The following is a 22560-nucleotide window of genomic DNA, read 5'->3' as shown; positions in this document are numbered from 1 at the left end:
AGTACAAATAAGATGTGTAATATTGTTTCACGTATAATACTTTTTTTTATTAAAATGTAATAATATTCTATACTAAAATATATGACATGTCTCACTTTGAAAGACGGTCTCACTCAATACTTATTCAATAAGTTATAAGATGTTTGGTAAATGAAGAGTAATTTAAAATAATAACATATTTCAAAACATTACTCTTTATAAAATTTCAAATTAAGCTCTTAACTTGTGATTTTAATTTTAATTTATTGTTTCATTTTTATACTTTTATTAAAGCGTATCTCTTTCCTCTTTTACCTCCACAACTTTCAACCTAGCTACAAATCCACCATATTTATATGCTTGATGCTTTTAGTTATATATATGGGATCGGACCCAGTTTATAATTGTTGTGAAGTGTACAAATGATACACATGTTACTCTATATTTATTGGTTAATTATGTGCCAAAACATAGTTAGACTAATTAGGATGATTGTTTTACGTTCTGTACTACAGTTTGGGTCTGCTACGGAAGATGTTGTGTCTGAGTCAATGTGTCACACAGAACTGGGCGAAATTCTCTATCTAAACTTTGTTAAGAGAACACATTTTCTGGCAGCATTTTAATATGTGTGATTCTCCTTAGTTTGAGGACATTTTACAGCATGATTTCAGAACTATTTGGTCCAAGCATTTCACTATAAAAGGAGGCATGAAGGAGGGATCAATACAAGAATTCAGCTTCACACCAAAAAAAAAAAAAAAAAAATACAAGAATTCAGCTTCACACCAAAAAAAAATAAAAAATACAAGAATTCAGCTGCACTAAATCTGATTATTATCCAAAGCTATTTACTTTATTATTATCTCTCATCTACGTTTATTCTAAAGGCTCTACAAGGCTATCACATGAATGAACAAAATCCTTGGTAAAACGTGATCATGGTGATTCAAGATTGGCTTCCCTGGTTACCTTCTTTACTTTATCTTTTTTTAATTATCTTTTATTCTTTACTTATCTTTTATTAACTTTATCTTTTTTTAATTTATCTTTTATTCTTTACTTATCTTTTATTATTTTTGTATTAAACTATTTCTCTGACACAAGCCATAATGCAAATAAGTATTCAATTAAAATTGAGTAAGAACCATTTAGGTAATTCTTGCATTTAAGACTCGCGAATCTTTTTCATTTATAAAATTAACCTATCATTTTTCTCTTTATTTTTCAATATTTATAAAATTAACCTATCATTTTTCTCTTTAAATTGTATCCAATACTTATTACGTATGATATGCATGATTATATCGAAAGCAAAAGCATAATAACATCAACCAACAATCTCCAACAAAAGTCCAATATGACACCCACCAAAATTTATCCAAATTGAAAGAACAAAGATTCTCAACTCCCATGGACCAAGTTCTATTTTGGATTGTGAACATTGATCCAAAATAACTTTCAAAATATGTACATGTAAATAATTCTTTAATCTTTATCAAGATAGTATTTGTTTTAAGACTTTTTGAATCTTTTTGATTTTGTAACGACCACTCTTTTGGAATGGTAATAGATATGCAATTGCACTACATATTAATTGGCATCGATAAGAAGTCAAGAGTTTAATCTTTATTAATGATTCTTATTATTGATTAGTCATGTTTTATTAACTACCAATATTGATCTCGTCTAAAATATTTTACCATGTAATAATTCCAAATAAATATGAGTTATTATATATTAACTTTTTAAATTTACAATCAACTGAGATCAAGTATACCATACATCTTTACAAAATATAATTCTTATTCCATCTGTCCCATTTTATAAGTATATAAATCAATAAAGACCAAAAAAGAATAAATGGCTAATTTTATATCGATGGAGGAAATAACGATGTAGAGGAAAACAGGGTAGAGATTCTCTGCAATGACACTGTTGTAGACCAATTGACAGGGATGTAGCGCAGCTTGGTAGCGCCTTTGTTTTGGGTAAAAAATTTCACGAGTTTCAATCCCTTCATCCCTACCTATTCTTCTCCTCTGGGCAGCCTCTTACACCTACCTATACGGAGAGGAGGGCCTTGCTGAACGCTAGCTTTACCTCTATGACAGACCATTCTTTCAGTATAAGTTATTTTTAATTTAATTTTTTCATAATATTAAGTTAGTATTAATATATAAAGTTTAAATATTTTGAAACTATATTAAAATGACTATTAAATACAAAATTTTAAATTTAAATTAATATATAAAATTTAAATATTTTGAAACTATATTAAAAAATTAATATATAAAATTTAAATATTTTGAAACTATATTAAAATGACTATTAAATACAAAATTTTAAATTTAAACTATATTAAAATGACTATTAAATACAAAATTTTAAATTTAAAAATAACTAAAAACACTAAAGAAATTAAGCAAAGATAAAAGAATTAGTTTGACCAATAAATAATAAACAAGATAAGTAAAATATGACAGAAGTAGTATACTTTTAAATTGTATCGAATCCATTATCCAATACTTTAGGTATGATATGCATAATTATATCGAATACAATAACTATACTAATAGTAAATTTTTATTTTTTTTGGTAAATTCACGGGGTCTTTCTCCGTCCGTGTCCACCCACGTTCGCTCCGGGAGGCACAGGCCAGCAGAGTCGTCACTTGTGGAAATCAAACCCGGGTTCTCCCGAAATTCTTCCCCACACAGAGAGCTCATTTGCCACTTGAGCTACCCCATTGGGTTTATACTAATAGTAAATGTGTATTAACATCATCACCTTTCAATAACAAGCTGATGGAGCTTAATCATGTAACCCTCCAAAACATTTTGCAAAATGATGCTTTTGATCCCTAGAGTTTTAACAAGATTCTAACATTAGGGAACCAAATCCACACCATAAATTAACTGGGTGCGTTTGGTTCTGATATGCGAATCGAAATCGGAATGGGTATCAAATATTTGGTAATGATAATGAGTTTTGGTGAAAGTATTTAGCATGTTTGGAAGTTGGGTGGAATGGGAATAATTATTAATAGTTGGAGAAGAAAGGAGGAAGGGTGATGAAACCCTTATTTAATAAGGGTATGGGTTTTGTCATTAATGGGGTATTCCAAACCCATAGTAGCATTCACAAAACCTATCAACCAAACACAAGCAATCACTTTCATACTCATTCCTTATGCCTAAACCCACCAACCAAACACACCCTAAATTTATATCACTATATTAAACATGTCATTCCCTTATTTTATTCAATACTCATTATTAAATTATCACACCCAAAAAACATGTCGAAAATAGTCGTGAATAAATTGAAGAACGCCGCGTAATTTCACCCGAAACATATCAAAATTACACATGAAAGCGGACCTTTTTCTCTATACAAAAGAGGATTGGACATAGCAGAGTACTGAATATTCGACTCGGAGACCTGTCACGAGTATGGTGAAGCTCATCCCACCATTATTTCACTCAAGATACCAAAACATGGCTTATAGCGTGCATGAGAACAACAGCAGACAAATGGGAGCGGTTTGGGCGACAAAAAATTATTACTGAAGAAAGAATTACTCGCAAGCTAGAATATCAATAGCAATAGTTTCTTGGTCAGATGAAGAATGGTTGGGCCTCAGAATGGATAATTAATTGGATTTGGTTGCAAGGCTTTCTGGACGATCTCGGTCTGCTCTTTAACATGAACCTGATAGAAACCGGTAGCTGTGGCAGCTGAAGGAGCACGGCCAACATACTTAATGTCATCCATAGTGCCTCTGCCAAGGGCTTTCATGGCAGTACACAGGCGCGGTGCAATGTAATTATAAGCGCCCATGTTCATGGGCTCTTCCTGGCACCAAACTATTTCCGCATCTGAAATAAAGATATTAAAATATGATGAGATAAGCTGCAATCCAGGAAGTAAAACTGTAAGATTTCAAAGATGGAGGAGGACACACTTGGATATCGCTTCAATTCACGTTGGATGAGGTCATATGGGAAAGGACAAAGTTGCTCAACCCTACAAATTGCAACGTCTTTTCCACTAACTTTCTTTCTCTCCTCATCAAGCTCATAGTATAACTGCAAATAAATATACAAAAACCAGATAGAAGTTTGCATGAATACATCAAATTAATGAAAACATGCACTTTTTCAGCAGAGCAAGATTCAAAATCAGGAATCATTAATCATGTCGTCTAAAGTTAAAAGAAACAACCTAGCAGGAATTCTTGCATAGGGAGAGTTAAAAGAAAAGGGCATAGAATCAGCAGCCTGGAAGGAAAATGTTACACACCTTCCCTGAGCAAAGAACCAGACGTCGAATACCCTCCTCCAGATCTGAATGGTCATTCTGATCCTTGATGAGACGCTTAAATCTGGTGCCTTGTTTGTCAAAACCGGGGTGCCCTTGAACATCATCAAACTCAGATAGATTTGACTTGCAGTCCTTGTGACGAAGCAAGTTCTTTGGAGACATCACAATGAGAGGTTTACGGAAATCCCTATGAATCTGAGAAAGACAATAGACATCAGAAAAGAATATATGGATACTTAAAGTTCGTTCTCATAAACTCTCAAGTCTCCACTTACTTGTCGTCTCAGTACATGGAAATAGTTGGCAGGAGTAGTAACATTCACCACCTGCCAATTGCATTCCTGGATTTGCTTTCTTAGGGTTGGTTCCATCTCAGGGATAACATATGGATTATCATCGCTCATCTGCCAATAAATTTAAAATGCCAAAGATTGAATATAAGTAACTGTTGTCAAAGCATTTTAAGGAACGGACTTTATTATGAATTTATGCCAATAGATTATGGTAAGAAATATAGAAGAGCCAGTTTGCAAATAAAAGGTGCAACCCTTACGAGATCAGTGCAAAAGCATACTGCATTTTGCATGCAGTGACATTCACAGATATGAAAGTACCTCTGTGATTCATTATCTAAAGAGCACTGGGGTTGTATTTAGGTCCTGCATCTTCTCCTCTCATCCAAAGGGAAGTGCAAACTAAATGGTATAGAGCTGTACTATGGTCAGAACATAACTCCTATTTTCTTACTAATGATTCCAATAACCTTGTTGAGTAGGAGGGAGTCAATTTTAACATGATGCACATGCAAGCCTCACTTTTAAGATCTATGACACTAAATGAAGCACTGGATGGACATTCGTTACTTACCATTGACAGAGTAGTATCTTTTAAAAGAAATAGTGTCATACTTCATTCAAAAGCAATACAATTACACAACTAACCCGAAATGGAAGGCTAAAATAATCATATGCACAATGAATTAGAAAAAGGCTAATAGAAGGGAAGCCATAGGAAAGAAGTAATAGCAGGCAATCGTGTTTTATTGAATGGCCTGTAGACACAATACCTGAAGAAAGCGTTCCAGACGTGCACTGGAATGCTCAGGGCCTTGCCCATCATAACCATGTGGTAAAAGCACAACTAACCCTGTCTGGCGCAGCCACTTTGCCTCCCCACTGCTTAAAAATTGGTCAAAAATCACTTGTGCTCCATTGGCAAAATCACCAAATTGGGCTTCCCAGAGAACCAATGCATTTGGATTTTCCATGGAATAACCCAATTCAAATCCCAGAACACCAAATTCCGAAAGAGAGCTGTATGAAAAACAGAAGAGATATTGAGGATCAGCTACCTACCTGTCACATATATCTATATAAACAGATACTGATAGAATTTGATAAGGACAAAAACCAAAAGACCACAATTTTACATAACTAAACATTCTCAAGGAATATGTAGTGATTCAAGATTAGGACTGCAAAATTGACAATTTCAATGCGGACACAATCCTTTTTGGTGATGATTGATGAAGAAGCATAGAAGCCTAAACTTTATCCCTTTATTATTAATAATAATAATAATAAAGACAGGCTGAACAAGACAGTGGTGCCGAGCATTGGCTTAGTAAATAGTAATGTTAACTGCCAAACTTAGAAAAGCTGAAATCAGATGCCATAATTTTGACCTTTTAGGACTGGTTTAAATCAGTTCAAATGGTTCAACATGGCAAACAGTGTTGAGCAGTGGCTTAGTTATGTGAATTACCTAAACTAGATCAGCCAAACATCTGATGCCATATCTTTGATTTGTTTAGTACTGGTTTAAATCAGTTAAACGTACGGTTAAACCTTCTGGCCAATGAAGTAACCAACCATAGCTAAACAGAAAAACAAATCACACACAAAGTCTAGGACTAATTAAATAGAAATAAAACTTCCTGAAACAAGAAAGATGAATGGAAATATCAATATGAGTAGAGCATTCTATTCAATGAAAATATAGTTTTGCATGTGATGCCTCCCAAGTTCTTATACTTTGAATCATGGAGTTGTGACTTTATTGATCTAAACCAGTAGACTTCCTCCTCAAAGAACAAAAGAGATCAGAACATATATTAACAAGTAATCTTAGTAAAAAAGATGCAATCAGATTTACCTGTTGCTTACGGTGAACATCTCTTCATTTTGGTTCAACATGATATGATCCAGAGGACAGTACTGCTCACCTGTCTCTTGGTCATGGAGAACAGAATGCCTGTGACTAAAGGTACCTCTTTCAACATCCTGGCCACTCAACCTTACATGATTTCCTTCCACAAGAAGTGTTGCAAAAGCAAGTGCTTCACCTAGTGCCCAGTCAACACCTTCCCCTGTTTCAATCATCTTGTTGCGGTCATCAAAAATCCTTTTCACAGCTCTATGAGGCTTAAAATTTTCTGGAAGGGTAGTGATTGATTTTCCAACATTTTTCAGGATCTCCGGTTTCACACTATCAAAAAAAACATATAAAGAACCTCAAATTGCAAAGTTTTCAAATCTGCTTTATCAAAAATAATTCTTCTTTTGCAACAGTGGAATATAAAATATAATTATACACAAATTTAGAAGAAAAGTAGTAACATACTTTAAGTAGAGGAAAAACCCCACCTCATTCAAAGAGTCAATGATGGGATGTAAACCCTAGACATTGGTCCAGAGGCCTACTGACTCTAATGGATAATGATAATTGATCAATAATTATGGACAAAGTAGAAAATATACCCTGTATTTCGGACACGTGAAAGCTGTTCAGGAGACTTAAAACCAGACCAAAAGGCTGAAAGCCAATCTCTCTTTTGCGTAACATAGTCTTTGCTAGCAACAAATTCCTCATTGAGGATTGAATTAATCTTTTTCTGTATCTTTTCAATACCCTCCTTTGTCACATTACCAGACTCTAGAAGTTTCTTTTGATAGATCTCCAATGCTGAAGGATGATTTCGGATGACCTATAAAACCATTCAAAGATACAATTGGAGATACTCTACTGATGGTAACACCAATACATAAAATTAAACCACAAGCAAGACTGCAATGCTTCCAGTGGTCTAGATTGCAGACAGTGACAACTTAACAAGAAGTTTAAAATGAATCTAATATCTAAAAGAATAATTAGTCCATCCAAGGAAATTATCAAGGACTAACCTTGTACATTTTTGGTTGGGTAAAAGATGGTTCATCTATTTCATTATGTCCATATCGCCGATAACAGACAATATCAACAACAACATCTGAGTGGAATGTTTGACGCCACTCTGCAGCAAGTTCACAAGCATGTACTACAGCCTCAACATCATCACCATTGACATGAAAAATTGGGGCATTCAAGGCTTTGGCAACATCAGTACAGTATTGAGAAGATCTTCCAGACCTAGGATCAGTTGTAAAGGCCACTTGGTTATTTACAACAATGTGTATTGTTCCACCAGTTGTGTAGTTTGGAAGAGCACTAAGATGCAATGTCTCGTAGACAACACCTTGCCCTGCAAAGCTACCGTCACCGTGAATCAAAACACCCATGTTTCTGGTCCTATCCACATCATTAGTATAATACTGCTTTGCTCTAGTTTTTCCAACTACAACAGGGTCCACAGCTTCCAAGTGGCTTGGATTTGCAACCAATGACAGATGAATTCTTTTCCCACCTCTAGTTGGACGATCATAAGAAGTTCCCAAGTGATACTTTACATCACCAGTTCCCACATAACCAGCTTCATCAACGGGTTTTGTACCACCACTAAACTCATTAAAGATCTGCCGAAGTGGCTTCCGAACAACATTACCTAAGACATTTAGTCTTCCTCTATGCGACATCCCAATTACTATACTTTCTACACCTAGATCTGCTGCCCTATCAAACATCTCCTTCATTCCAGGAATTAAGGTCTCACAACCTTCAAGGCCAAACCTCTTTGCAGCTGTCCACTTCGTAGCCAAGAAGTTCTCAAACTGAGTGCTCCACATCAGTCTATCAAGCATAACCTCACGTCGCTCACGATTGTATTCTGTTGGTGTTGGAGTCTCAATCTTTTCCCTCAGCCAATTACATTTATCACGATCAGGAATGTGCATGTACTCATAACCAATCCTTCCACAATAAGCCTGCTCAAGCCGTGTCAATATGGCTCTCAATGTTTGCACAGGACGGTTTTCAGACAAGAAGCCAGACATACTCCACACACCAAGAAAGAATTCCCTATCAAGATCAGCTTCAGTGAACCCATAAGAAGCAGGATCTAAGTCGTCTGGAATTTGTCTCTCCTCTAAGTCCAATGGGTCTAATTTAGCTTTCATGTGACCATTGACCTGATAAGCTCTCACGAGCAACAAGAGGCGCATACTTTCTTGAATTGTTTGGCCAGAAATCCCCGGGGATGTGGTGGCTTGGCCAACAAAATTCCTGAAGAAGTTATCCCATGACTCATCAACACTATTCGGATCTTGCTCCCAAGCCCGCTGAAGCTCCTCAAGATACACGCTGCTCGTCCCATCTAAGAAGCTATCAGTCAACTTGGATAATGGTACAGGCCTTGGGACAGGAGCAGACTGTGCCTTTGGCCTGAGAGCAGTTGCATGAAAATATCTACTATACTGTGGAAGGATACGAGTTCTGGGAAGAGGTGAACCATGCTGTGACAAAGCCCTTCTAACAGCAAGCTTTGCCACTCTTGACCCAGCTCTAAACCACGTCATTCTTATCACTCAACTTTCTCAAATTAAAATGAATACTTAGAAGGTTTAACTCTCTTTCAACCAAACTTCAGCCTTAACAAACAGCCATTATATCTCCAGACCAACCTAGCCAAATATATCACAATAAAAATTCAGAATTCAATCAAAATCCAGAATTATTTATCAAAGTTTTGCTAAAGAGAACTTAATAATCAAAACACAGAAATCAAAGTTAGCAATAGATATAAACTAAAAGAATAAACCTAATCAATCAATCTAAATTAACTTGCTAATAAAACCAGAAGTTGTAGAATACACTACTTCAACCAAATTTCAACCCATGATAATCAAATTGCAGAAATTGAAGCTTACAGTAAAGGCATTGAAGTTCAGTAACTTTACATATGAATCTAAACTTGTAAACCAAGAGTACACTCTTTCAACCAAACCTTATAACTAAAAAAACTCACTATATCTCCAAGTCAACCTAGCAAATAAATCTACAGGCTTCAATCAGAATCTGGAATTATTTTCCAAATAAAACACTTAATAACTAAAACGCATAAAGTAAAGCCTACAATCAACGCAAAATATCAAAATTCAGTAACGTAACCTGTCGATCTAAACTTTGAACAGTCAATCAAAGTTGAAATGTAATGAACGCACTGACAGGGAAAAAAATGAAGAATATATATGAAAACTGAGTATGATCTACTTGAGATAAATCGTTAATAATCAAAATTAAGAAGCCAAATCACAATTCTACTCCAGGATACTCGAATTCAGCATACACATACCACATCGATGAATGAAGATTACAGAGAGAGAAAGATGAAAAGCAGTACCTCTGCGTGTCTGAAAATTAGAAGTGATGAGAGAGAATGAGATGAGAATTCACGTTCAACGGCTGCTGTGGAATCAGGTTCCAGTGTTTCCCACATTCTGGAAGCGGGAGATGACTTTTATTAATATTATTAATATCATTATTTTATTTCCTTTCAGAAAAAATTACTATTCTCGTCCCTTAATTGTTTCTCAATGGTTAATGTAGTCTTTAATTTTTAATTTAAACTAATTTAGTTTTGAATTATTTAAAAATTTTTCAATTAAATCCTTCTGAGAGATAAAATAGCGATTTCTTCATTTTAAAATTTTGTCATTTTGATCTTAAAGGGTTTAATTGACAAAATTTTAAACAACTCAAATATTATATTAGTTAAAAAAATGACTACATTAACAATTGAAGGACCAAAGTGATGATTTATCTTTTTTTATTTATTAACCGTCAGTATTATTGTTTTGACCTTTTTAGTTATGTTTGACACTCCTAACTAAAAAGTTAGTTGCAAATTAAAAGTTAAAAAGCTAGTAACTAATAAATTAACAAAAAAATAACTAAATGAAATTAAAATATTTGGTAAAATTAATTATTAGATTAACTTTAAGTGTAAAAGGAAAACTCTACCGAACAGTGACTTATTGTCTATAAAATTCTGCATGGACTCCTCTAAGTTTTCAACAATATCACTTTCACCCCCAAATTTTAGAATTTTCAACCTAACGTATTGTAAGTTGTAATGGATGAAAACGGTGAAGTTTTGGATCTTGAATGAATGTGCATATATTTATTATTAATTAAAATTTTTACTATATGTGTTCATAATTTTATTCTTTTACTTTATAATCTCTAACACAATAATTTATGATTGGCAAAAACTTGTGTGAGGCCGTCTCACCATGAGACGGGTCGGGTCGGATTGGATCAAAATGTAAATGTAATACTTATACGCACAAATGTCATACTTATATGTTCAAATGTAATACTAATCGGGAATAAAATTTTTGTTACTTATAAGGTTAAATGTAATACTTTTAAGGAAAAATGTAATACTTTTACATTTTGATTTAAAAGTATTACATTTTCATCAAAAGTATTATATTTGCCCTTATAAGTAAGAGACACTTGTCAACATTGCTTATTATGAAAAATGTGTTACTTTTTCTCTTATAAGTAACAAAAATTGTATTCTTGATTAGCGTTATATTTGAACATATAAGTATAACATTTGCACATATAAGTATGACATTTGCATGGTGTTTTGACCAAACCCGACCCGTCTCATGAATAAGGATCCGTAAGACGGTCTCACACAAGTGTGACCCTTTATGATTAGTGATAGTGGTGACTTACTTTTCTTCTTTGCCTTTTTTATCTTTTCTATATAATCAATGAAAAACATGTGACGAGAATATTACTTTTACGATATTTAACATTTTGATAAGTTAATTTGATATCATATATAGTTGAATTTTTTTTAAGAAATAATCTATATATTGTTTGATTTACAAAAGCTAGAGTCTAATAACTTACATAAATATTTTTAAAAAATATTTATCTCACTTATTTATCTAATTACCATTAACTTCACCCCCACCCCTCTTCCACCCTTACCCTTTCATTATATATATAATAATGATCATTGCTAGCTTCCGTCTATATACATAATATACTTACTTTTTTCTACCATCACCTATCTATGTAGCTATATACTTCATTCTTCCTCTAGGTAACCATGCTTTAATTTACTACCATTCGCCGACCTATCACTACAACAAACTATTTTCATTCTTACTTTTTACCATTACCCACAATTATTTATTTATTTATTCACTCCATACTCTAACTGCACACACTATAACTTACTTCTGTCACCGACACAGTAATTTTGTATCACTATCATATTATGTCACTTAATACACATAATTTCATTTTAACATTAAATGATTAAAAAATCAAATATATTATAAAATATAAAATAGTTGAATGTGAATACATTTTCTACCGTTCTTTAATATTCCAATGAGAAAATGAAATTTAAAAAAAAAATACAATTGAAATTAAAAAATGGAAAACATTTTCTGTGGCTAAACAAGTAAACAGGCTCCAAAGTGTAATCATAAAAAAATTAGGGGCTCGAGTGGAATTATCTTCTTTTATTCCTGTATGCTGTATGGAAGCAAAGCTGTAAATGAATTGGTCCGTTTTCTGACAGAAGCCTTTGACATTTAAGGATGTTTGTGGGCCTGGACTGGTTATTTCTTGTAAGAGCCCAATTGGTTAACTGATTTTTTTTTTTTTTTTTGAAAACAATTGAATTATTTTTAATACTTATCATATTACACTTCATTGGGTTGTTATACCATGGACCAAGGTCCACCTTACAAGGTAGACTCTGGTAAAACAACATTAGTATTTTTAGTATTGAAATTATGAATTTTCAAAATGCAATTTGTATTTTTAAATCAAAACACATAACAATTGTACTAAATTTTAAAAAGATTAAATTATGTTGTTGGTTTTCTAATCAGGGAATGGTCATCCGGCGGGCCAACACTACCTGAAAAAGTATAAAAGCTGAGAAAAGATATCGAAATTATAGGAAAATACTCTCAAGTTGCCTCTCTAAAACCTCTCGCGTATATTCAAAAGCGTGTCCCCTTAAAATGACCCAAAAAGGTCTTATATAGTAATATAGGATGACCGTTGGATTCAAGCTCCCTCATAAATACATTAATTAGGCTAATTATGAATTAAAAAATATATCTTCTAATCATGTCTGACCGGTATCCTCTTTCCTTGCATATATCGGAGTAGTTATTCCTTCATTAATTACACATTTATGGCATGTTTTACGAAATCGAATCAATATAATCACTTTTTATGCTCGACCGTCTCGCAGAGTTTGCTGGTAAGGCCACTCCAAAGTTGTTGACTTTAAGATCAGCTTTATAGGTCTAGACAGGACGTATCCCTTCTTTTATCCTTGCCGACTACTTCTCTCTATTGGTTCCCCACTCGGCATCTTAATCTAGATCTCGTCCGCCTCCTTTTCTTACTCGATCGGGGCTTCTTTCAAAGGTTTTTACTATCGGCCGATTGACTCGCTTCCTTCAGTCGGTCAGTTATATCTGGTTGTCACTTTAATTCACATGGTGGTATAACGGCTCCTTGATTCAGTCTTCTTCTTTATTAGCTTGGCTAGTCAAATCTTATTACTTTGCCCCCATTCGTCATGGCACTTGATGTGGTGATAGCGGGGGTGTGAAAATGGGTGTAAATGTCAAACCACGAGGATTGGAATTTATGGCACGTAAAGAGTAGTCACCTAGACTCTAGTCACCAAGGTTTTGAAATCCATAGGGATCCAAGCAAATCAATTTAAGGTTCAAGGAATGACAACTAAAAGGTATTTTTGGAATTTTGGATATAAGGGAAAATAAGATTAAATTAGGAATAAATTCTATTTGGGAAGATGGGTTAAACTAGGTGTATTACTCTATTGATGCATTAACACTTAAATTAGGGGATGAACAATGACCCTAAGTTCTTAAGGCTAGCACAAAGGAATCCAAGTTTCCACAAGGATTAGAACAAAGGTTGTCTCATTTCCATGGTGTACCAACCTAAATTCTTGAAGAACAAAAGTTATTTAGCCCCAAATCTACCCCTATTTCCATTGAAGAGAAACTGGGTTTGAGATTGGGTTGGCTCAAGTCTTCCATCCAACTTCCATTGAGATGAAAGACTTTCCAAAGGCAAACAATAATCATTGATCACTAACTATTGAAAGATAGAAATAAGCCCAATTCAAACTTAAGAACCCTAAATGGGTGTTCATCCCCTTTTATGCAATAATCACATAACAAACATCAATAGAAGTAATAAACACCTAATCTAACCCATATATGAGACTACTCACTCATATCTAGGGTAAGCATAGCAAGATTGAGCAAGGAAATCATAAATACGCAATAAATGTAAAGAAGAGATGGAGAAAAGGAAATGAGAATTTTACTATTAATGATGAAGAAGAGTTGTTGGAATCCCTTCCAAATCCACCAAAAGATGCTTGCAAAGTGTTCTCCAATGTAGATCTAGGCTATTCTAAGCTAAAAAGTGGCTATGGAAATAATAGAGAGAGAGTCTAAACTAGCTAGGGTTCGGAATTATCAAAATTGCAGCAAAAAATCGCTTAAAACATAACAGTACAGATCGAAACGGGTACTGACACACCCATTTCAATACCCATTTCAGTGATCAGTTTTAGGGCGGACCAAAACGGGTACTAACACGCCCATTCCGGTACCCATTTCATTTCTTCCAATATTTTTTCTCCTGCTCCATTTTGCGCTCCGCTGCTTCTCTTCCTCGTTGAATGGGATCCTAAGCTACCAAAATTGATCCAAAGCATTCCAAAATGCTTTCTTTACCACTCGTTGTGAAGAATTTCACCTATAATCACAAAAACACACAACCAAGTAATAAATCCCACTCAAGTATCAACACTTAACTACAAAAATAGATGAAAGAGGGGGCAAAAAGGTATTTAGAAATGGAGTCATTAGCACTCCACTCGGTCTAGGTTTATATCCCATTATATGCATTTTTAGTATTGGAATTGACTGCAGTATTTGAAAGGAACTTGACAATACAAAACAAAGTAATCAATTACATATATCTAAACATTGTGTGTTTGTAGTATACAAATTATGAACTTTTAAAAGGTAAATTATGAACATTTAGTATGTAAATTGTATATGGTCCACGTAATAATTTGCCCACTTTATTCTTGTTGTCTTATGATATGTGTCTAGTTCAATTAGGGTGTGTGTGGTAACTCGGAAAATGATTTCCGGAAATCATTTTCTAGGCTTTTGGTGTTTGGCAACATCTGATTTCCGAGCTTTTGGTGTTTGGCAACATCCGGAAAATGACACCATTTTTTCGGAAAATGACTTTGTGCGGTCCAACGGAAACCAGAGAAGTGAGTTTAGTTTTTTTTTTAGTTTATTTATAATAAATATTATTATTTTTTATATTTTTATTTATTAAATAAAATAATAAAAATATATAATTATACATTTCTACTTATTTTTCACTCATTTTTCGAAAAATGGACCAAACACACAAAGACAATTTTCCAGAATGCAATCAAACACTGGAAATGAAACAATTTTTCGAAAAATGACTCATTTTATAGAAGTCATTTTCCTGTTTTCCAAACACACCCTTAGTGAATTTTGATTAAAGTAATTTATAATTAAGTTTTTTATAATATTAAATTTAGTATTAGTATTAGTATATAAAATTTATATAGTTTAAAACTATACTAAAAGTAATGTTAAATACAAAAAAAATAAATTAAAAAAAAGTAAAGAAGAAATAATTGACTTGATTAATGAATAGCAATTAGGATAGAAAAGAATGAGCTGAGACACATGAGAGTCTTTTAGTTAGTTGTAGAAAATATTAAAATTTGACACATTTTAGTAATTATGATTATATATTTTTGAAACACTGGGAATAATTTGAAGATATACTCGAATCATAATATATATATGACCAGGGGTGGTTATGTGAATGCTTCTAATGCATGGAAAGGCATTCTGGCAGCTCATCCTATCTCGGCGAGGGATAATGCTGGTGGATGGATTGGAGGCTTTACGTATAATATGGGACGATGCTCTATTAGGGAAGCGGAGGCTTAGGGTGTGCTCCATGGCCTGCGCATGGCTTCTCGGATGGGGATAACCAAGATCGTTGTGGAAAGGGACTCAAGAACAACGGCTAACCAATTACGGGGAATTACTCAAATAAAGGGACAATATAATAATATCATCAACAGGTGCCTCGTTGAGATGACCGACTTTTGCAGTATTGAAATCACTCATGTTTATAGAGAGCAAAATAGGCTTGCTGATGCGTTGGCTAAGCAAGCTCTCACAAGTTAGAGTGGGCTCATTATGCTAGATGAATCCATGCTTGGGCTGAGGGAAACGATTCATTATTAGCATCAAATTGGTGCTAGATTTCATCGGAAGGTCCCTATTAGGGGTTGTTAATTTAGTGTAATTTGTTTCTTGGGTGTACCCCTCTCGTTTTGATAAAAATAATAATAATAATACAATCAGACTTTGACTTTGTTAACAATTAGTAGTTAATAGTTTTGACTAATGACTTATATCATTTGCTTTTTAATAACTCGTATTAGTTGGTTTGTAACGAATCAGAGGGTATTAGTATAGTGTTTACTTGTGGACTCTAGTTAGGTCTGTTGTGTTTGTATAGGACTCTAGCTCTACACTTATTTATCTTTCGTGTATTCTCTCTATGTATGTTAATGCAATATTGAATATACGTAGACTATTTCCAAACACTCATCTGGTATCAGTTTAGGTTCGTTCCTATGGCCGACGCTACTGTTTCTGTTGCCGCCGATGGTCAGGCTGTTTCATCCAGCCGCACCGTGACTGAGGTTTCTTCTGCTCAGCCATTGCATACTCCTAATATGTTGCAACAAGCTCACCACTACGTCTCCATCAAGCTCACCTCCACTAATTTCTTGTTTTGGAAGGCTCAGCTTGTCCCTTTTTTGCGCAGGCAGTGTTTGTTTGGGTTTGTTGATGGATCGCACCCATGCCCGCAGCCGTTTCTTGCGTCGACTACTTCCGCACTTCCAGCCACTTCATCGGCTCCTTCCTTGCCTCCTGTTTCCAATCCCGCATATGCTCAATGGATTCAACAGGATCAATCCATTTTGAGCATGCTCATCTCTTCCATGGCAGAAGAGGTTCTTTACCTTGCAATCGGTCACGAAACTTCCAGGGTCGTTTGGTGTGCGGTTGAGACAGCTCTTGGCTCCTGTTCGCGTTCTCGGACTCTCAGCTTGTTGTCTCAACTCCAAAGTCTTCGTCAAGGAGAGTCGTCGCCGGTGGACTACCTCAGCCGTGCCCAGGTCTTGGTCGAACAGTTGGCTCAGGCCGGCCGGCCAGTTGATCTTGACGAGCAAAACCTTCATATTTACCGGGGGCTGCGGCCGGAGTATCGGGCTTTGGTGTCTTCCTTAACCACCAAAGATGTGCCGCTTACGATTCCGCAGGTTGCTGACTTGCTAAATGCTCACTAGTATGTTTTTCAGGAGGATGGTGCACCGGTAACAATGGTGGCTCCACAGCCGGCAGCCATGCTTGCTCAATCCTCTGTCTCCGGTCGCTCATTCCCGGACGGTGGTCGCGGTCGAGGTCGTCAGCGTGGGCAGAGAGGTCGTGGCCAGCGAGGAGGTCGCGGTGGTGTTCGCTGCCAGCTGTGCGACGCACCCGGCCATTCGGCTCCGACGTGTTATCGCCGATTTATTGATCCGGCGATGTCGGCTGTCGCGTTTGGAGGCTCGCCTGGATCGGTGCAGTTTGGGCGGCAGTCTTCTGGTTTCGGTCAACAGCAGAGGTATGGGCAGTATGGTTATAATAATAGTCCATCTCCTAATCAGCAGTTTGATTTTAATTCTGGACAACAGCAGTATGCTCCACGTGCTAACATGGTGAATCAGACTTCTCTTGAGGATTTTAATTCTGCGCCATTCTCGAATGTGTGGTACCCTGACACGGGTGCTAATGCTCATGCTACACCTCAGTTGAATAATCTCCATGATGTTGAGCCCTATAATGGTGACGAGTCTCTTCGAGTTGGTGATGGTACTGGTTTGTCAATTTCTAATACTGGTTCTTTTTCTATTCCGTCTTCGTTACGGTCACTGTCTCTTAATCAAATTTTACATGTTCCTGGCTTACGAGCTTCTTTATTGTCTGTGCATAAATTTACTTCTGACAATGATGTCTATTTTGAGTTTCACCCGTCTTACTTTGTTGTGAAGGACCGTCGCACCGGCAGGGTTCTGCTTAGTGGTCCTAGCTCTGGGGGAATGTATCAGCTTCCAGTTTCGTCGCCTGTTGCATTCTTGTCTTCTCGTGCATCTCCTCAGACGTGGCATAATCGTCTTGGTCATCCCCACCTTCGCGTTCTGCGTCAAGTACTTTCTAGTTGCCCAGTTAGTGGGTCTTTTAGTTCACTCAATAATTTATGTACTGCCTGTCAGTTAGGGAAATTTGCACGATTCCCGCTCTCTCGTGTTAGTCATTCTAGTCGGTCGGTTTTAGACCTTGTATATACAGACATTTGGGGTCCGGCCCCTGTGCTTTCTATTGATGGATTTCGTTATTTCGTGATTTTTGTTGACGATTATTCTAGGTTTGTTTGGTTTTATCCAATGAAATTGAAATCAGATATATACTCTATCTTTGCTTCTTTTCGTGCTTATGTTGAGAAATTCTTTTCGTGTTCTATTAAGTCCATTCAGTCGGACCTCGGGGGTGAGTATCGCAAATTACATGCGGTTTTCACTTCTGCTGGGATTGTTCACCGGCAATCCTGTCCTCATACCCATGAGCAGAATGGCAGGGTTGAGCGTCGACATCGTCATATTGTTGAGACGGGTCTTACGTTACTAGCTCACAGTCGAGTCCCTCAGTGTTACTGGTCGTATGCGTTTGAGTCTGCGGTTTATTTGATTAATCGCTTACCTTCGTCTGTTTCTCAAAAGGTTAGTCTATACAGTCTTCTTTTCCATAAGCCACCGGATTATTCTCTGCTGCGTGTCTTTGGTTGTGAGTGCTTTCCGTGTCTCCGTCCTTATAATAAGCATAAGATGGATTTCAGGTCTGTTCCGTGTGTTTTTCTGGGTTATCCTTCCTCCTTCAGTGGGTACAGGTGCCTAGATCGGGTCTCTGGGCGTGTTTATATTGCTCGTCATGTTCGTTTTAATGAGTCTGTCTTTCCCTTTCTTAGTTCTGCAGGTTCTCCTCGTTCTGTATCATCATCATCTCGTAGATCGGGGTTGCCTTGGGCTACTGTTTCTAGCTCCGTGGTGTCTCCCGCTGTTCTGCCTGTTTCTGTCGTTACAGGTGATTCTGCTGTTGCGGGTGGTTCTTCCTCTACTGGTGCAGGGGGTGTTGTTCAGTCAGTGGCTCCATCCTCCAGCGTTCAGCCTATTGCCTCACCCACTGCTGTTGATGTTCAGTGTCCTCGTGTGGCGCGTCCGCGTCAGTCGCGTGCCCGTCGCCGTGTTATTCTACCACGGTCCCATCGGATGGTAATGCGTTCCTCAACGTCAGCTCAACGACAGTCTCCTGCTGCTTTGGTGGCCTCCGTTGATGATGAGGTTCCTACCTGTTATTCTCAGGCGGTGAAATCGCCTGACTGGAGAACTGATGTTTCATTGTTTGTTTACATCTCTGGGGAGTTACGTGCCTATGTTCTTGTCTACGTTGATGACATTATGTTGATGGGCAGTTGCTCTGTATTGGTTGATAGTCTGCTGGCTAAGTTATCTTCTGAGTTTAAAATTCGTGATCTTGGCAAACCGCGGTTCTTTCTTGGTGTGGAGGTTGTTTATACTGGTGCGGATGTTGTCCTCTCTCAGCGTCAGTATATGCTTGAGGTCTTGCGTCAAGCCGGAATGGAGGCCTGCAAGCCTTTGGCTACGCCTATGTCTGTCTCTTTGTCAGGTGGTTCTGCTGATGATTCTTTCCTAGATGATCCTACGTCATACAGGCGGTTGGTTGGCTCCTTAATGTATATGCTTGTTACTCGCCCTGATCTTTCTTTTGCTGTGACTCGCCTGTGTCAGTTCATGCACAGTCCGACTCAGCAGCACTGGTCTGCTTTGAAAAGGGTTCTTCGTTATGTTAAAGGATCTTTAGATCTTGGTCTGCGTCTTTCAGGCTCGTTGGCTCCCACTGTTCATGCTTTCTCTGACTCGGATTGGGCTGGCTGTCAGGTTGATAGGCGTTCGACTGCGGGTTTTGCGATCTTTCTTGGTTCTAGCTTGGTTTCATGGGTGTCTAAGAAGCAGCGTACCATTGCTCGTTCCTCCACTGAAGCTGAATACAAGGCTCTCGCGGATGTTGCTGCTGAGGTTGTCTAGATTCAATCCTTGCTTCGTGAGCTTGGGCTTTCTCTCACCTCTACCCCTGTGCTCTGGTGTGACAATCTTGGTGCTACATACTTGTGCGCCAATCCTGTCTTTCATGCTCGGACGAAGCATGTTGAGATAGATTATCATTTTGTCCGTGAGCGTGTTGCTGCAGGTGATCTCAAGGTCAATTTTCTTTCTACTAAGGACCAGGTGGCTGATATCTTCACTAAGCCTCTTCCTGGCCCGCGTTTTGCAGATCTGCGTGTCAAGCTTGGCGTTGTTCCTTGCCCACCGTCTGCTTGAGGGGGTGTATTAGTATAGTGTTTACTTGTGGACTCTAGTTAGGTCTGTTGTGTTTGTATAGGACTCTAGCTCTACACTTATTTATCTTTCGTGTATTCTCTCTATGTATGTTAATGCAATATTGAATATACGTAGACTATTTCCAAACACTCATCGAGGGTTCTAAGCTCCATCAATTGAAGAAAAAAAAAAAACCTTAGGTTTGGATGGCCCTTCCCCATGTTTTCTTACGTTTTTTAAACTCTAAAGAGGAGGGGCCTCCTCCATAGGTTGGATGGACATTTTAACATCATTTATATCATTATATGCAATATTTCAACATTGTAATATGATAAAAATATGAATCATTATTTGTTAACTACTAATTCAAGTTGAATGGATTTATTCTTTTGGAAGTAAGTTAAAAGTTCATTAAAATTGAACCAAAATTTTAAATTTCACTATATATATAATATATGAAACTATTAACTTTGAAACTCTTGCGTATAAGAGTAAGGTTAATAGGGGCGGGGGTTTGATTTTTACCAATAAAAGAAAAGTTGATGTGCGAAAAGACAGATGTTGATTTCTTCTAACTACAAAATAGATTTCATGAAAAAAAAAACAAAACAAAACAAAACAACAACAGTGTTTGCTAACGTACAATAAATACCCAATAGATGCACAATTACACTGGGAGTTTTTTCCACTTTTGGTCCTATGACTTTAGTGTTTCCGTCAATTTAGGTACACGACTTTCATTTTGTCACTTTTAGTCATTGACTTTAATTTTTTTGCCACTTTTAGTCCTTGACTTTGATTTTTTTTCCACTTTTAGTCCTTTCGGCCATCCGAGCGACAACTTTTAATCGAAATCAACAAATTGTTATGCCATTAAGGGTAAAAGTGTATTTTGATAAAGTTCTAAATATATTTATAAATAAAATCAGATAAAAAATAGGAAAAAGAAACGTTATTTGTTTGTTCTGTTACGCTTTTTAAGCAACAACTTTTAATCGGAATCAATAAAATGTTGTGTCATTAAGTGTAAAATTGTCTATTGATAAATCTCTAAATACATTAAACGTTATTTACCCTTAATGGCACAACAATTTGTTGATTTCGATTAAAAGTTGTCGCTCGGATGGCCGAAAGGACTAAAAGTGGAAAAAAAAATCAAAGTCAAGGACTAAAAGTGGCAAAAAAATTAAAGTCAAGGACTAAAAGTGGCAAAATGAAAGTCGTGTACCTAAATTGACGGAAACACTAAAGTCATAGGACCAAAAGTGGAATAAACTCTTACACTGGCCCCGCACTTCATGCTCTCCAGTCTCCACCCTACATGCTAATTGTTATACAGTATAGTGCTATGTGAACCATATGCTATATATTTAAATGAAATTAAAAAAATGGAGCTCGCTCATTCAACAACGTAATTGGTCAAATGAAATTGTAGTATAATTAAAATGATGATATTTTAATGTTATTATAATAAAACTAGTGTATGTGAAAAATGAAAGTAATTAAAATCATAGTCATACAATAACATATATTGTCAAATGAACTTACAGCCCGTTTGGTTCGCTGGAAAATCTTTGAAGGAAATGGAATTCAAATTTCATGGAAAACAAATTACCAGGAAAATAGATTCCATTGTTTGGTTGGTGGAAAAGAAATTACTGGGAATATGAATTCCATTGTTTGGTTGGATTTGGAATAGTAAGGAATTATGAATATAAAGATCAATATGCCCTTAACAATTAATAGTGATAATATATTATATTATTATTGATGAGGGTAAAATAGTCTACTTGCTCAAACTTTCTTCCCAAACTCCATGGAAAACAAAATACCACCTTCCAACTAAGAATTTGTCTTCCTTAACTTTTAGGAACTCAAGTTCCAATGGAAAACATTTTCCATCCAACCAAACAACGGGAAAACACATTTTCCTCCACTTCATGGAAAATCTTTTCCAGATTTTCCATGGAAAAGATTTTCCATCCAACCAAACACCCCCTTAAAGTGTAATTAAAATAATACTTTAATATTACCATACTTAAATTAGTGTATGGAAAATGAAACTACAAAATAGATTTCATGAAATAATATAATCAAATGAAACTAGTAAAATTAAAATGATACTCTGGTATTACTACAATGAAACTATCAAATTAGTGTGTGTGTGTGAAAAAATACAACTGAAAAACAGAATAATATTGTCAAATGAAATTGAAATGTAATTAGAATGATACTTCATGGACAACATCACTACATGAACTATGATCCACAGTAAAATTTGTCCAACTCAACTCATGCATGCACCGCTAGGCACCGCTTGGAATTTAATTGAGTTGTGATTCAATAAAGGATCTGGGGTATGGAGTACGTACCCTTGAATTACAATTCAACACTTGTGGAATGGAAAAAAAATAAAAGAAATGACAAAAGTA

The 22560-nt window shown here is 36.1% G+C and overlaps 1 protein-coding gene across 1 annotated transcript; it reads right to left on the bottom strand.

Annotated features, from left to right (window-relative positions):
* Window positions 1–3281: 3281 nt before the first annotated feature.
* LOC116019355 (2-oxoglutarate dehydrogenase, mitochondrial-like) lies at window positions 3282–9965 on the bottom strand. Its single transcript, XM_031259530.1, has 9 exons — window positions 9860–9965; window positions 7488–9140; window positions 7065–7291; window positions 6460–6792; window positions 5372–5618; window positions 4581–4709; window positions 4285–4500; window positions 3947–4070; window positions 3282–3860 (listed from the first exon to the last, which is right to left on the bottom strand). The coding sequence occupies exons 2-9, from the start codon at window positions 9033–9035 to the stop codon at window positions 3622–3624; spliced, it is 3063 nt and encodes a 1020-aa protein (XP_031115390.1). The 5' UTR covers window positions 9036–9140; window positions 9860–9965; the 3' UTR covers window positions 3282–3621.
* Window positions 9966–22560: the final 12595 nt, after the last annotated feature.

Source organism: Ipomoea triloba, chromosome 5 (assembly GCF_003576645.1).
Source record: "Ipomoea triloba cultivar NCNSP0323 chromosome 5, ASM357664v1".
Classification (NCBI taxonomy): Eukaryota; Viridiplantae; Streptophyta; class Magnoliopsida; order Solanales; family Convolvulaceae; genus Ipomoea; species Ipomoea triloba.
This window is presented reverse-complemented; position numbering and strand designations above follow the sequence as displayed.

Bases quoted from the DNA above. Each gene is read 5' to 3' on its own strand.
- LOC116019355 (XM_031259530.1), bottom strand. From the start codon at position 9,035: ATGACGTGGTTTAGAGCTGGGTCAAGAGTGGCAAAGCTTGCTGTTAGA. The intron at 7,292-7,487 runs GTTAGTCCTTGA...ATGGTTTTATAG, and splicing joins CCCAACCAAAAATGTACAAG to GTCATCCGAAATCATCCTTC. The intron at 4,071-4,284 runs GTGTGTAACATT...ATTTATTTGCAG, and splicing joins TGGTTCTTTGCTCAGGGAAG to TTATACTATGAGCTTGATGA.